Consider the following 15,959-nt stretch of genomic DNA (forward strand, 5'->3'; position numbering starts at 1 on the left):
TTTTAAAATTTGTTTTACATACCAACCACAGTTCACCTCCCTCCTTCCCTTCTCCCCCACTTTCCCCATATCCCCCATCCACGCACTCCTTCTCCATCTCCACTTAGATGGGGTAAGTCCTCCCATGGGAATCAACAAAGCAAGCCACATAAAGCAGAGGCAGGACAAAGCTCCTCCCTCTTGCATCAAGGCTGAATAAGGCATCCCACCATAGGGAATAAGTTCCAAGGAGCCATCTCATGCATGAGGAACAGGTCCTGGTTCCACCACTAGAGCCCCCACAAAAAAACCAAGCTACTCAGCTGTCACCCAGATGTAGAGGGCCTAGGTGGGTCCCATGCTGGCTCCCTAGTTGTTCATCCAGAGTCCATGAGCTCCCACCAGCTCAGGTCAGTTGTCTTTGTGGGTTTGCTTCACAGGCTAGAGAGATGGTTCACTGATTAAGAGCACTAGTTGCTCTTCCAGAGGTCCTGAGTTCAATTCACAGCAATCTCATTGGTGGCTCACAACCATCTGTAATAAGATCTGGTTCCCTCTTCTGTCATGCAGGCAGAATATTGCATATATACTAAATAAATAAATTGGTTTCTTAAATTATATCAGGGGATAAATATTTCTCTATTACATATAATTTTAGAAATAGTTTAGAGTATGACATTGATTTAAATTTTAAAATTAGGTTTTAAGAATACTGCTTATAATTCACTTTTATAAAAATTATATATTTATTTTCTGTATACAATAAAGCAATTCTAGGGATATTTCACTGGTCACATTATGAGTTACAGTAGAAAACTAATTATTTAACTCTATAATAATTTTTATATAAGATTTAAGGGCTTGGGAAATTTTATATAGACTTTTGATATGTCAAAAATAATTATCTTTTATATCCGTTTTTACATTGAAAATCAAAGCATCTTTAATTTAATACAACATCCAAATAAAAATTCTCAAATAGAAGAAGAAATGTCTGATATGTTTGTCTCTTTACTCCCAGCTGTGACTTAGATGAAGTTGGGAGAGACCTTGTCATCTCACCTACTACCTCTTGTTGGGGCAGCTGGGCGGTGGGTGGCACATGCCTTTAATCCCAGCACTTGGGAGGCAGAGGCAGGCGGATCTCTGTGAGTTCGAGACCAGCCTGGTCTACAAGAGCTAGTTCCAGGACAGGCTCCAAAAACCACAGAGAAACTCTGTCTAGAAAAACCAAAAAAAAAAAGAAAAAGAAAAAGAAATCTTGTTGGGGCAGTGATTGCATACCAGGCCCCAGAGCAGACTGAGCACTGAGAGCGAGAGCATAGTAAACTTAAACAGGCTTCATGGCAACCCTCCCACGTGGCCTTGAGCTTCCTTACTGTTTTGCTGGGTTGTGTCCTTTCAAATCAGCAGGTTAGAATATGGAAAGTGCACCTCATGCTCTGTAAATTGCTGTCATGTTATCACAGCCAAAGAGTTAATTGTGAAAATCCCAACATACAGATAGTCATCTCCAAGTAGGGACCTATGGCAAGTGTCACAAGTTGGGGCACCAGAGAGGGATCAAACTCTGAACCTGTGGAATGTGAACTAACTCTGGGACACTGGTGTCAGAATTTAATCAAATGACTATTAACATAGTCTCAATGTCAGGACTGGTTTCCAGGATTAGAAATGCATCAGAACATGAATTACATGACACTTTATGTAATTTACAAACTAGATAAACCTTCACAGAGCAAAGGTTAATTAATGTAGTTTTTTTCAAATTTAAAAATGGTCAGACAATTTAGTTTTATAAATAAGCTGAACATCTACAGTCCCTTTCTTTCCTTACTAATAACGGTAGAAGGTAACTGCTTTGAAATTTTCTTTATTAACGTGAAATGCATGTACTAATTGAGCAACAAAATGCCTGTGCATTTATTTATTTATTTATTTAATTTTTCAAGACAGGGTTTCTATGTAGCTTTGGTTCCTGTCCTGGAACTAGCTCTTGTAGACCAGGCTGGCCTCGAACTCACAGAGATCCGCCTGCCTCTGCCTCCCGAATGCTTGTGCATTTAATGAGTTGCAATAGCCCTATAAACTTTTTTTTTTTTTTTTTTTTTTTTGGTTTTTTCGAGACAGGGTTTCTCTGTGGTTTTGGAGCCTGTCCTGGAACTAGCTCTTGTAGACCAGGCTGGTCTCGAACTCACAGAGATCCGCCTGCCTCTGCCTCCCAAGTGCTGGGATTAAAGGCGTGCGCCACGGTCACAGGAAAATTATGTAGAGTTTACTGGCTTTATAAATAAATCTCATTAAATAATATCATCTTATGACTTTCCTAGCCTGTATTTTGAGGATGATAAATACTAGACACAAAGTAACATGATTAGAATGAAATTATTATCTGAAAAAAAAAAAACTATTATTACACAAAGAGAGAGAGACACACACACAATGCACATTCTACAACTAAAGAAACACAAATCTCATGTTGAATTAATATAAGCCTTTATTTGTAGGTTTTCTTTTTTTAATCTGTTAGAAATTTCAACCAATACAAATGGTTTTCTGAAACGGAACTACTACTCATAGTAGAGATTGTGAGCTTCTTTCCTTGTCATGCACAGGAATTTCTAACAGATCAAGATTGCTGATCCTAGAAAACTTCCTGGAGGAGCCAGAGATCTTGTACTTCTAGCCTTCCTGAGCTTGGATGCTCTTTGGCATTCTGGGCTATTGGGTTTCAGATCTCAGAATCCAGGTTGCACACACACTACAGCGTCTTTTGAACAGCTCTTAATGCAGATTTCAGTCTCTGAGCCAATTCCTTTTGTGCCCCGAAAGCACATTTGCTTATATTGTTCTTGTCATCTTTCTGTGCCATCGGAGATAATATTTTCAGTGTGCACTCAATATTCAGATTCCATAACACCCCCACATTAAATCAATAGAAATTCACATATTAGGAACTTAATAAAATTGGAATGAAGTAAGGTTACTTTTGCTCACACCTTTTCTTTTTTATCAGAGTTACAAATTTTGTAGCAAATAGCATAGTGACATAGTTTACAATGTAGAAGATGATTATTAAACATATGGTGCAGTCTGTAGTAAGGTGGTCCCACTGAGTTGCTGGGCAGGGGAACAGCCTCCTCTTTGAGCCTTTAGGTTAAAAGCACAGAGAAGGCACAGTGTCCTGGTGATTTCTGGCTGCTAAGAAGAGTATACTTCCATTTATATGTTTTAGGTTAAATGTGTCTTCCCATATGGTGAAGCCCCAATCCCCTGTGCTAATTAAGAATAATTGAGGCCGGATGGGTAAGGTCTTATTCAGGTATGACTAGCTTTCTCAAAGGAAAGAAAGGCCACTGGGGGAAAATATGAAATTGCCTTGTGCAAACTAGGAAGAGAGCCTGCTGGCTTTGAGATCAGGGCTGTCGGTATCAAAGAGAAAAAAGGTGTCTTCTAAAGCCTCTCCATCTTGAACACTTTATTATGTAAGCCTGGACTGACTGACATGCATGCTATTCCTCTCATTGGGTCTGCTTTTCCCCTGCTTTCCAACCCTCAGTCTTCTCTAGCAGTGTGATATAGGAGGCGCCTGAAGGCCTCATACAGGGTAAGAGGGTCATTTGTATACAGTGTATACAGTCTCTCAATAGATTTCTTTTATTCCTATCTTCATGCAAACTCCCCCATTTGATTGACTGAGTAATTTCCAAACCTTTGAAAGATAATTACCAACATAATGAAAGGGTTGTCATTTGTTTGTTTTTCCATTAAAAATTTGATTTATCGCATTTTATTTGTTTTTGTTTATTTGTACAAAAGCAATTAGCAATTGTCATTCTGCTAATAGATTCTCCAAATAGCGTGGACATCATTTGTTTTGGATTTTAATTTTGTTCATTGAGAGTTTGCATATTTTCCAGTTCCTTAAATAATTCCTGAGTGATAATTCAGGTTAAATGTATTTCCATGCATATGTCTGGTACTTGGTCAACTAAAAACTTAGTTCTGGTGATAGCACAAGTCACAGCGATAAGTACTGGGCTTTCTCGTGTTTTTAGTGGTCATATGCATATTAATTTTGTTTTGTAGCCAGGAGAAAGCCAGGGACATTTTTGTTTTTGTTTCTTCCTCACTACAGCCTTGGGATTTCTAACAAAGAACCATACATTATTTTTTGAGAAGATATTTTATTTCTTACATTTTAGGGGTTTGCCATAAGCCTTTCTGCATTTGAGTCTTACTTCTCTTCTCTAATTCCACTGGTCATCCATGCAGATTGAATCATCAAATTACTTGCCCAGAATCAAATGACACAAAAATAAAGATGGTTTTATGCTTTCTGATAAGGGTGTGAGATTTTTCAAAACCACTTACTTGAAAACTGGGTATTTCCAAAAGTACATCAAATGTTTTCATATAGCATTCAAAAATTGGAAAAGTGTAACAAGCTGTTATAAATTTCACCCAATGCCAAATATTTAAGCCAATGAAATAAAAAGTTAATTTACTATCTAAAATATCATGAATTCTACCAATAGAATACAAAATAATTGTGGAAACTCATTATGCCACAAAATAGCACCAACCACCAATCATATTACAGTTAAAGTTTCAGGGATGAATGGATGATTCCATAATTAAAGGCATTACAAAATACCTAGGATGCATTCTCAGTACCCATGTTGGATAGCTCACAACTGCCTGGAACTCCAGCTCTAGGGAAATTGAGGGCTCTTCTAGCCTCTGCAGACACATTTACTCATGTATACATGAGAGAGAGAGAGAGAGAGAGAGAGAGAGAGAGAGAGAGAGAGAGAGAGAGAGAGACTTAGTTACTATTCTATTGCTATTATGAAATCTCATGACCAATGCACATGCAAAGGAAAACGCTGAATCAGGGTTTGCTTACAGTTTCCGAAGATGAGTCCATCACCACCTTGGCAGGGATCATGGTGGCAGACAGGTACTGGAGCAGTTACTGAAAGCTTACATCCTGGCAAGAGCCAGAGAGGGATGGGGCATGGCATATACTTTCGAAACCTCAAAGCCCACCACCCAATGACACAGCTTCTCTAATAAGATCAAACTTACTCCAACAAGGCCACACCTCCTAAACCTTCTTTAACAGTTCACTAGTTAGGAACAAAACATTCAAATATGTGAGCTTCGAGGATCAGTTTTATTCTAACATACATACATGCACATGAACACACACACACACACACACCAATAAAATATTGTCCATTTGTTTCTTAGTAAAGCTAATCAAGTTTAGGATGGGATCATAGTATATAGCCTTATTAGCCATAAACTCAAGACCACCACAACATCTCCTTGGTTTCTTCAACTGGGTGTGTCTAAATCTGAAACAGTCCTTCTAGTGTTTTACACTAAATGTATTTATTAATAAAAATAATGTTTATCATGTAATAACATTATAATATATTTTAATTACTTGATTATAGATTAATAAAATGTGCTTTTCCTTATAGAAGGTAATAAATAGGGGTTTCAAAGCATACAAGAAGCTGGATAAGTCTATAATCTCAGCACACAAGAGATCAAGGCAAGTATTCTGAGGTAGCCTGGGTTGCCGAGGAAGACTGTGTTAAAAACAAGCACAGACCTACGTGGTCTGGGTGCAATTTAGTGGACAATATTTGATATTTTGAGTGAGGAACTCGACACATCCCCAGTAACACAAAATAAAGAATTAAATAAACGGATAGATACTTGAAAGAGCTAAAAATAACAGATATTTATTCTTGTACATTGTATATTGATATTATATTCTTCATAAAAACTTTTGGATAATAATATTGAAGGTACATTTTCTTTTTACTTTTGATTAACTTAGAAAATCAGGATGTTTTTACTTTTAAAACTAAATTATATCTTCAGAATTCTTTTGGAAAAATATTCACTGTGTTTTGTACTTACCCACAATGTCCTTCATAAGGCCTACAATAGTCTCATCCCCTGTAATCCAAGGACGTTTGCCGAAATCATGACCATAGGCTCCCCTGAAATTGAAAAGGGACATAAACATTTTTGTGTGGTGGTGGCCGATTTTGTTATCAAATTAGCAGGTAATAATGTTTTAGTCTAGTGGTAACATGACTTGCACTGGCTCAGGTAACAGAACATGTGTTTTTAAGTTGCTGGTCCTGTTTTGTGAGGTAATAGAACCTTTAGGAGGTTGAGCTTGGCAGGAGGAAGAAGGAAATTCAGGGGTAAACATGAGGTTCACAGGCCAGTCCTGCTTTGTTTCCTAATGTGCCCAGATGTGACCAACAGCCTGGTGTTCCTGTCACAGGAGATGAAAGCTGCAGTCACTGTCTCGTGTTCCCTGCTCTGATGGCCTGCATCCTCAAACCGTGACTTATAACCAGTCTGGCCTCTTAAAGTTCATTCTTCTTAGGCAGTTGACACAGTGACAAGGCAGGTAACCAACACAAGTACCTTTGCCAGGTTTAACCAATCATGTTAAAGTCGAGTTTTTTTTAAATCAAAAAGTGGTACATGATTAAGAATTATCATTGTTTTATTGCTTATAATTTTTTACTGTTGTGGATGGAAGATTATGCATGCAATATTTGATCTTTTAAACCATTTTCTAGCCTAAGCTACTGTTTTTTTCCTTTATTTTGAAATTTTTAAGACTGTTGGGACACTCTACTTATGCACTTAGAGCCTACAGCAGTATCTCTACATATCCTATTTTATTTCTGGAGGCCAAAATCTATTAACAAGATAAAAATATATAAAATATACCTGTGATAATATTTTATACAAATAGCAAAATTTAATAATCATAACCAACACTCCATGTCCCTATCTTTTACTACATATTGACCTTTCATATTCCAGCTCAATTTTATTATTGTAGCAAATTTTTAGCAGCTTTTTTTTAAGGTGAAATCAGAAAATACAAAAGAGTGCTTCAGTATCAAGAAATTTCCATCAAATGAGGAAGAATAATACCCATGAAAATGCAGAGGAGATGGAATCAAAGCATTTGTAGGAGCATCTAGAGGGCCGTTGACTGCTCATGCTCTCCATAACTCTGAAATGGGTTGGTCTTAGCTTGGTGCCTTGTAGACTAGGAAATAAGACTACTGCACGTGCTTTCTATTCTACGGGAAGTCAAGATTTATGTCCACCTATTGAAATTCTTTAATTAACCTATAGTGAATGGGGATGCCTTCACATTTGATCCCATGCTACCAAAAACAACAACAAAAAAATTGCATTCTAAATGTTGGACAGTTGGCTTTTTATCATATAGTATGAGTCCACTTCAGGTCTCTCCTGGAGGGAAACCTCCTTTATTAGGCGCTTCCAGGGGCTAATTTTCCACATCTATAAAGGTAAATAAAAGAGTGACGATATGTTCTTTAAAGGGTTGGCAGGAAGAGTAAATGAGATAGCATATAAAAGAGATGGATACACAATATTCCCTTGCTGACTCATCTCCTGTAATGTAAATTGAATGCTAAACTGCCTTCACCAACATGTGGTACATAACAGGAATCTTTAAGCTAATATTTCCATTATCATATAAACCGAGATGAAGGAGGAGGTCTTTCTGTGTGAATAAACATAGGCTGCTAGGAACTAGGAGGAAGGAAAGGGCAATTCAATTGCTAGTTATTATTATTCATATTATTATTAGATAGCCTGCAGCTTGCCTCTCTGGACTCCCAATATAAATGTTAAAGACAAAAATCGTTATCATTAAATGGTAGTTAAAGGCAGATACTCGGATCCTTTTTTATTTTAATCACATAGAGCTCCCTGGCCTTTGCTGATGGCACAATATATCTTATTACATCGAGGTAGTAAAATTCTATGTTCTGCCTCAGAGAATTTATATCTCAGAATATTATGCCACCTACTTCTCACTCTGGTAGACACCATGGTAATAATCTTTAGGGATATGTTTCTCCCTCCAAGGCTTTTGGCATCTCCCTCTCTTTAAAATATTACACACTAAGACTACTTCCTCATTTTGTCAAGCCACTAGCCTGGGGCAGTGAAATGTGTTTAGAACATTTTATCCAAATAAACCCAAAGTAAAGTGTCCTGTCATTAGGAAGAACTGATGTAGATTAAAGTGTGGTTATAAACATGCGTGTTAGAGTTAAGAAAGATGCTAGAATGCTTTCCTTCAAAGTTGCTTAAAATAAGCCTAAGACAGCTGCATTCCTTTACAAATGTTGAGAAAGAAATACGAAGAGTTAACCCATGCCACAATATTAATCATTACCAGGAGTGAGGTGTTTTGTAAGGTGGCTATGAGCAATATTTGCTCGTGAAATTAGAGGATAGAACATCTAATTAAGTAGTTAATAGAAACTTGGATTCCCTTTAAAATAGGACCATATTTTACCCATCCCCCGAAATGAGAAGCGGGCCTATTTTAGAAAGCTTTCCCTGTCAGCAAATAAGTCAATTTCCAGAGCCTTTCTTAATGAAGGCTTATCTATGGCCTAATCGATGACTAGCTAACAACAATGCTGAAATCGGTATTTTCTTATTCATGTGTTCCTTTTCATTTAAAGGAAGAAATTCATAACTGAATAAAAGCTGTTATAGGTGCTTCAGATGAAAACTTCCCCGGTCTACTTCATCACTGCACTATCCACAAACGCATTGCCATGTAAATCATTTGGTCAGCCAGCTGGAATGTTCTTGAAGTATAAATGATTGGGACTTTTCTTTTTTAACTAATTTTACCCAAACTGTCAATTTTTTTTTTTTTGCAAAAGTCCCTATGATAGAATAACCATAGCAGGTATTACTCATGTGAAAAGCAGAAGACAACATCTATCTAGCCAATTTGAGAATGCAGATGACTTAAATACTATGACTCTAGGTTCTGTCTTTGGGATGCAATGCATGTTTCTCAGTGTACAATATACTCAGGATTGATGATTTTTTTTTTGCCTTCTAACTGAAGTTTATCATTATGATAATTAACATATTGCTCTCTTTAAAATAATGCAATCTGTCTTAGGGTTTCTTCTGTTGCTCTGAAGAGACAGTATGACCATGGCAACTCTTATAAGGAAAACATTTAACTGAGAGGGCTTTCTTACAGTTTTAGAGGATCAGTTCATTATCATCGTGGTAGGGAGCGTGGTAGCATGTGGGCAAATGCGCTGCTGGAGGAGCTGAGTCCTACATCTTGCAGGCAACAGGACGTTGATTTCCTGTCATACTGAGTGAAACTTGAGCAACAGAGACCTCAAAGCCCACCCACACAGTGATTTATTTTCTCTAACAAGGCCACACCTTCTAAGCGCACCATTCCTTTTGGTGGCCATTTTCTTTCAAACCACCACACAGACCATTAGTAAATATTTAATATAAAACAGTCCCCCAAATCTTGTAAGCAGATAGCCTATCCTTGCTCATGGTGTTGAAGAACATTATTAATTCTTATTATTATAGGATATCTTTCTTCATTTATTTTGAGACAATATCTTGCTCTATATCTAAGAGTATCCTCAGATACTCAATTCTCCTGCTTCAGCATGCTGAGTGATGGGACACTAGGTTCGTGATATAACATTCAGGACTGTAGAAACTTTATGCTGATAATTATTACATAGCAAGTGAGTTTATTTATGTTACAACTTTCCTATTTCAAAATGATAGAATTGCCTAAATAATTTCATTTGAGAGAGCACATACATTAAATTAAACTAAATTTTAAATGATCATATCTACTTTAGAAATTTCATAAATGAAAATCAAATTATAAAATAACAATAAAGAGATTGTTTTCTAAAAGATCAAAGCTCCTATTAAACTTTGGTGGGGGAGGATACAAATCTTTTAAATAAATAGAAATTATAGAAGAAATTCTTTGTGTACAAGTAGAGACTAGATATAATTCTTCAGAAGTAATAAGTTAAAAAATAAATCATCAGTGTCTGTATTAAGAGGGGCAGCACTTGAACTACTGGTTCCTGAACAACCTTCTTAAGGCTGCAACCTTTAAAAACAGTTCCTCATTCATATTAGACTATTTATATTGGTCATCTAATTCTTATTAGACTATTTATATTAGTCTAATTTATATTAGATTATTCAGTAAATTTGAAACTTTCATAGCAAAAGAAACTATTAGTCCTCATGACAGGCTCCAAAATGAATTGCAAAAGGTATTTATCAGTTAAACTTTAGACACAGTATTTATATCTAGAATACTCAATGAACTACAAAGTTAAACAACCCACAAAATTAACCCACCGAAATCTGCTAATCAATAAATAGGGCAGTGAACTGGACAGTTCTCAAGAACAAACACAAGAAGCCCACAAATATTTAAAATACTGTTTTACTATCAAGGAAATACAAATTAAAACTACTTTGAAATTTCATCTCATTCAGTCAGAATGGCCATCATAAAGAAAATAAATGACAATTAATGCCTGAAAAGAAGTAGGGGGAAAGAATCTTTATTCCCTGCTGAAAAGTCGGCATTGGAACAGTCACTATGTAAATCAATATAGAAGTTCCTTAAAAACCTAAAAGTAGAGCTACTGTATAACCAGTTATACGAGAAGAATGGGAGATGGGAGATAGAAACTGACTGGGTGGATTTTAGGGACTGGGATGTTGAAAGCAAATGGTTCTTAATCTTGTCCTTGGTGCTGTCCTAGCCAGAGGTCAGAAATCCCAAGAAATTCTGGCTCCTGGTCTGGTTTTTCCTTCTCTCTCTTCCTAAATGAGCAGCTCTGCTGAAATTGAGAGGAGGCCCGTGGGACTCACTGAGCAGTGCACCCTCTCTTAGCTGCCTCATCCTGCCCTCTTTCTGTTTGAGCCCCTTCGAAACTTACAGAGTAGCAGCTGAATGATATACGGGCTCCCGCACTCCTGTAGTATAGGATGTTGACCCTTTTTTACCCTAAACTCCTTACCATCGAACACGTATCTAAAAGTCGCCCTCTGAGCTCTGTGAATTCCATTTTTAAAATTTGCAAGCCACTGACTCAATAGACATTCCGTGCAACCATGAGTTTCTGGCACTCTAACTTCTGCATCAAAGCCCACCTGAGGCAAGCGAGAAAGCATCCACAGAATTCAAAGACCTCCCACTTCTTACCATCTCAATACCATTTATGGACTACTCTAATGGACCACGCAGCATGTATAGAGATACTTGTATATCTGTGTTCATTGTTCACTGTTATGCCGTAGAAATCTATGCTCGATTTCTATCAAGAGATAAAGATAACAAAAATGTGGTACATAGATACAAAGGAACTTTACTCGGCTTTAAAGAAAATGAGATTTTGAAATTTTTATTAAAATGAGGAATCTAGAAATCATTATATTATATGAAATTGCTCAGACTCAGAAAGAGAAATAGTGTCTCTATCATATGAGACCATATATGAACACGAATGTGGCTGTAGTTCACGAAAGTAGAAATGGGATTGTATAGCGGATAACATGTTTGGGTGTAGACTAGAGTAAGAGAATACATAAACTTTGACAGGTAAGAGGGAATTGTTGTGCAAGGAATGACAGGAGCTCAAGAACAGGAGGTCAGGGGAGGTAAGTGAAGAAAAGGGGATCAACGAAACTAAACTCTATATGAAGTTTCCAGAGTAAAACATCACCTTATATTTTAATTTTCAAAAGGAAAATAAATAACGAAGCTTGTAGCTCTTTTTGACTGAGAATCTTCTGTTGGGCAAATGAAAGAGGCACAGACGTGGCTTGAGCCTCACAGCAGAAATGGGTCTGGAGGATGCAGCGAGAGCAACATTGCATCCCTTAAAAGCTTACCACACTACCGGGGAGTCCCAGACCTAGAGATAAATGCCACAACGAGATTAGCATAGAAACCACAACAGTCCTCAGAAAGAGAAAGGAAAAGACAGCCTACCACAATGTGTGCACACAGAGCAACTTAAAAACAAACAAACAAAGTCAAAGAAACAAACAATAAAAACCAGCTGAACTTGAGTAAAAGGCTCCTTAAGGTAAGGCTAAAACAAACAAACAAAAAGAAGTCAACGAAACAAACAATAAAAACCAGCTGAACTTGAGTAAAAGGCTCCTTAAGGTAAGGCTATCACAGACTCAAACTCAGAAAGACAAAGTCAGTTACCTAATGTTCTTCCTGGAAGCATCCATCCCAGAATACTTACTAACTTCAGCACAGCTGTGCAAGATCCCTCAGTGCCTCCTGTTTCCCATGAACCACTACGGCTATCCCTCACACACAGCTTTTCAACCAGTTACTCTGGTAAGAAACCTTCCTGTGTGCTTGTCCAACCTGCCTTCTTTCAAGAATCTCTCAGGCTGTCAGAAAGTTTGGAACTAAGTTGATAAGAAAAAAAAGATTCTTTCCTACAGAGTCTTATACGGAAAAGGCTAGGAGTAGGGCTTCAAATTGAATATTTTGGGAACAAAAAACAAATAAAAACTGTTTTTGGATCAAAGATATGTGAGCAAGGGAGGAAGGAAAGGAAGAATAACTGCACATCTGAAACCCTGCAGCTATTTAGGAGCTAGCAGGGCCCCACGGTTGCCAGGGTCTCCAGGGCTGAGAGAAAGGGCACATAAGGCAATCAAAGCAAAAGTGGGCGGATCTTTTTTGCCTAGAAAAGGCCTTCGATTTAGTTTTCATTGCCTTCAGCCTTCAAGTGCAGTCCTCTGCGAGTCATTTGTCTAATGAGCAATAGGAGAATTTAACTAGGGCTCTGGCTTTGTCTGCATTCACAAAGTAAAATATGAAAGCACAATGCAACAATGGATGATGCTCTGAGAGACAGGCAGCTTCCTGACACAGAATTTTAACATCCCCACCATCCTGAGCCAGTCCCTCCCTGGTTGGAGGTGTGATGGGGAATGAATGGGTCAGCAGGGCAGCAGCTTTTAAATACCTAGAGCCTACAAATGCAGAGCCTGGCTGCCTGAGTATTCAAGGGGAAAGACACTTTCAAAAGTGCAAAATCATCCCATTTAACGACGCTCTCAAACATGAAGGACCAACGTGAGTATCAGCCATTTTTATTAACTGTGACCCTCGTTTATTAAATACTAAAACCTGCTAGCCCAAAATGCTTTCAAATGTGGTGATGTGTATTTTGAAACTTCCACATAAAAGCCTGGGCAGATGAAATTATCACATGCTTAATAAATTATATAAGCATTCCACACTATCCCTGCATTAATTTGAGAGCCCTCATTCTTAACCATGAAAACTGAGGACTCTGCAGTGCTACCTGAGAGTCACGGCAGCCGTCCTCACTTAGGGGTGAGAACCAAAGGGCTCCCACAATGACAGAGCACAAAGAAGGTGGAAAGGCTATGAAACATGAAATTTTATGAGCGCCAAATGGCCTACTCCTGAATTTGTATTTAATGTGACTTCATCTTTCTGAAATGTTTTCTGATCATTGAGCGGGACTCATTTCCATAATGATTTTTTTTTGTTGTTGTTGTTTTCAAATGATCAGAGAAAACATTTAAAAATATTTTGGGGCTGTTTAAAATACTTAAATGTTTACATTTCAGGAATAAGACAAAAAAATGCAATACTTAACAAATATATCTCACTTCAGTTTTATAAGTAATTACTATGGAAAGAAAAGATACATAAAAGCAGATTATTTTCCTAAGAACAGGAAAGTAATGAAAATCGATGTCTCTAAGTTGTCTCCCCAAGTGGAAATTGTAGAGGGTTAAAAATGGGTATCTGAACTCAGTTAGACAGAAGTAATAAATTCTGGTGTTTTATAAAACGGATGGAATCATAATTCACAATAAAGTGTGATAACTAGATGGGAACCTCAATTACCTTGAGTTGACTGTACATATTATAAACATATATAAAAATAACACAGTGATACACTCATCAATATGCATAACTGTAGGGTGTTAATGAAAAAGCTTTAAATGTTTAAAGAGATGTGTTTGTAATATAGTGACATTTGGCAGAGGTAACGTATGGTTGGGAAGGCTAGTTTACAGAAGAGGGCTCAGGAAGGGAGGAAAGAGGAAGGGTTAGTCATCAGAAGACTACAGGAATACATAGAGCTCTAGGGAGAAAACGGTGCTCTTGTAAGAATTCATATATAGCAAGCCTGGGAGTAGAAAGTCTTTAAACTGTCTACACAAGAGGAAATGGTAGGAGCTTTAAAATGCTAAGATCAGACAATACATCTCACTCTGTATATGCATGATCACATGTGACCCTAACCTAATGTCACCTTAACAAGCCTGGATTCCATATTTTTATGTTGTTAACTTAGCCATGAATAAATCATAAAACACTCAAAATTGTAAATTAACTTCTTTGCTGGTCATTAAGCATGGGAAATGAAATGGCTACACTGATTCAGATGTAGGAAAGAGGATCAAATGCTTAACTATGTTGTGTTCCTCTCCCTCCATCATAAATTTGCCATTTGGCCCTAGTCTGACCCTAAATTATTTCCTCAAAATATACTAATATTGATAATTATGGTCTCTTAGGTTTTCCTTTATCCTAAAATGCCAGGTGCATAACTTGCCCAACTCAGACACCTTTTGTAATTTTCAAAATTCTTCTGTCAGATACAGAATTATACTTTGAAACATGGTACTTACATTTTGGCCCACTTATCTAACTCTTCTTCCAGGTATGTTTTAACCATTTTTGGTTGAAGGCCAAGAGAATTTCCCAATAAATAGATGGCATTTTCATCCTTATTCACTAAAGATGGATCAACTGAAACAGAAGAAAGTACAAAAAAGTGTGCTTATTAAATTAATTAACATTCTTGCACTTGACATTGTAAATCTGCCACAATTAACATAATTAACTGGAGGAAGGATAATAAATAACTTGCAGTTACTCCCACAGAAGCATCAGGTTCTGAACAGTAATTAACCTTTTGTATTTTACATTAAAACATAACTTAAACCCACAGAGATGACATGGAGATCTCTCACAGCTATTGTGCTACAGGAAGAAATCTAAATTAGCAACCATTTCCAATCACAAATAGCCAAAGGCTTTAGGAAGATTTAAGAACATTTTTTCTACAGGAAATATGATTGCCTGTCTAATTGTGTTAGCTTTCCACAATTTAGGCAAAGTACACTCTGAATTAATGGGTGTCATTATACTGCTATTGGAATTATCTATCTTATGATGTGTCTAGATATATACACATGTATAGTACAAACATCATAAACTAAAGATTGCACAAATATGTCTTTTTCTCCTTCAGCTAGACCAAAACTTTGCTGTACTTTCCATTTCAGGTTTTAGCCTTGATTGCCAGAAATAAACAAACAATTCCTATGTTTAAGTCTCGTTTAAGACCATGGAGAAAAGAATACATTAATAATAATGGCTACTAGCTTCAATCCCTAGGACCAAAGAAATACAAAGACCAGCATCAAAAACTTTATTGAATTCATACTTAAGTTGCCAATAGCCTCACATTTGCCTGCAATCTCCGCATGTGGTCTATAGCATGGCTGAGTCAGAGGATGTAGCCCAACAGGATGGATTAGCACTCATGCCTGTTTTAGGGGTAGCAATAAGGCATAGTTATCCCCAAGACTTAAGACAGCTTCAACACGAGGACACATCGGTTCTTAGTAAGGAAAAGATTGGGGTTCTTTGCCAAATGCTTTTGAGTCTCTTGTCTTCCGGGCATCCCATGACAACATACTTCCTGCCCTCTTGTGACTGAGTAGGGCACACAAGACTGATCCAGGCAAGTCAACTGTGAGCAGGAATGCCATGTCATTTCTAAGCTGGATTCTTTTCTCAGCAAAGGGAGGTCATCCAGAGCCTACCTTCCCTCTAGCACCACAACTGCTGAGACATGCTGTAGATATATCCTCGAGAGTCTAATGAACAGAGCATCTCTGCAAGGAGCAAGCCTGTTGTCCTGGGCCACGGGGACTGTGGGACCTGCTGGATGGCAGCTATTTAGCTTGGTCATTCCTAGAGAACC

General features: G+C 37.5%; 1 protein-coding gene across 1 annotated transcript in view; it reads right to left on the minus strand.

The window, feature by feature from the left end:
* Window positions 1-15,959, minus strand: part of Kynu (kynureninase) — a 119,999-nt gene that overhangs the window by 76,002 nt on the left and 28,038 nt on the right. The window contains exons 3-4 of the mRNA XM_057755465.1: window positions 14,596-14,716; window positions 5,920-6,002 (exon numbers count right to left, since the gene is read on the minus strand). Coding sequence (XP_057611448.1) covers window positions 5,920-6,002; window positions 14,596-14,716 — 204 coding nt within the window. The remainder of the gene's footprint in view (window positions 1-5,919; window positions 6,003-14,595; window positions 14,717-15,959) is intronic.

The sequence above is a fragment of the Chionomys nivalis genome, chromosome 22 (genome assembly GCF_950005125.1).
Source record: "Chionomys nivalis chromosome 22, mChiNiv1.1, whole genome shotgun sequence".
Lineage (NCBI taxonomy): Eukaryota > Metazoa > Chordata > Mammalia > Rodentia > Cricetidae > Chionomys > Chionomys nivalis.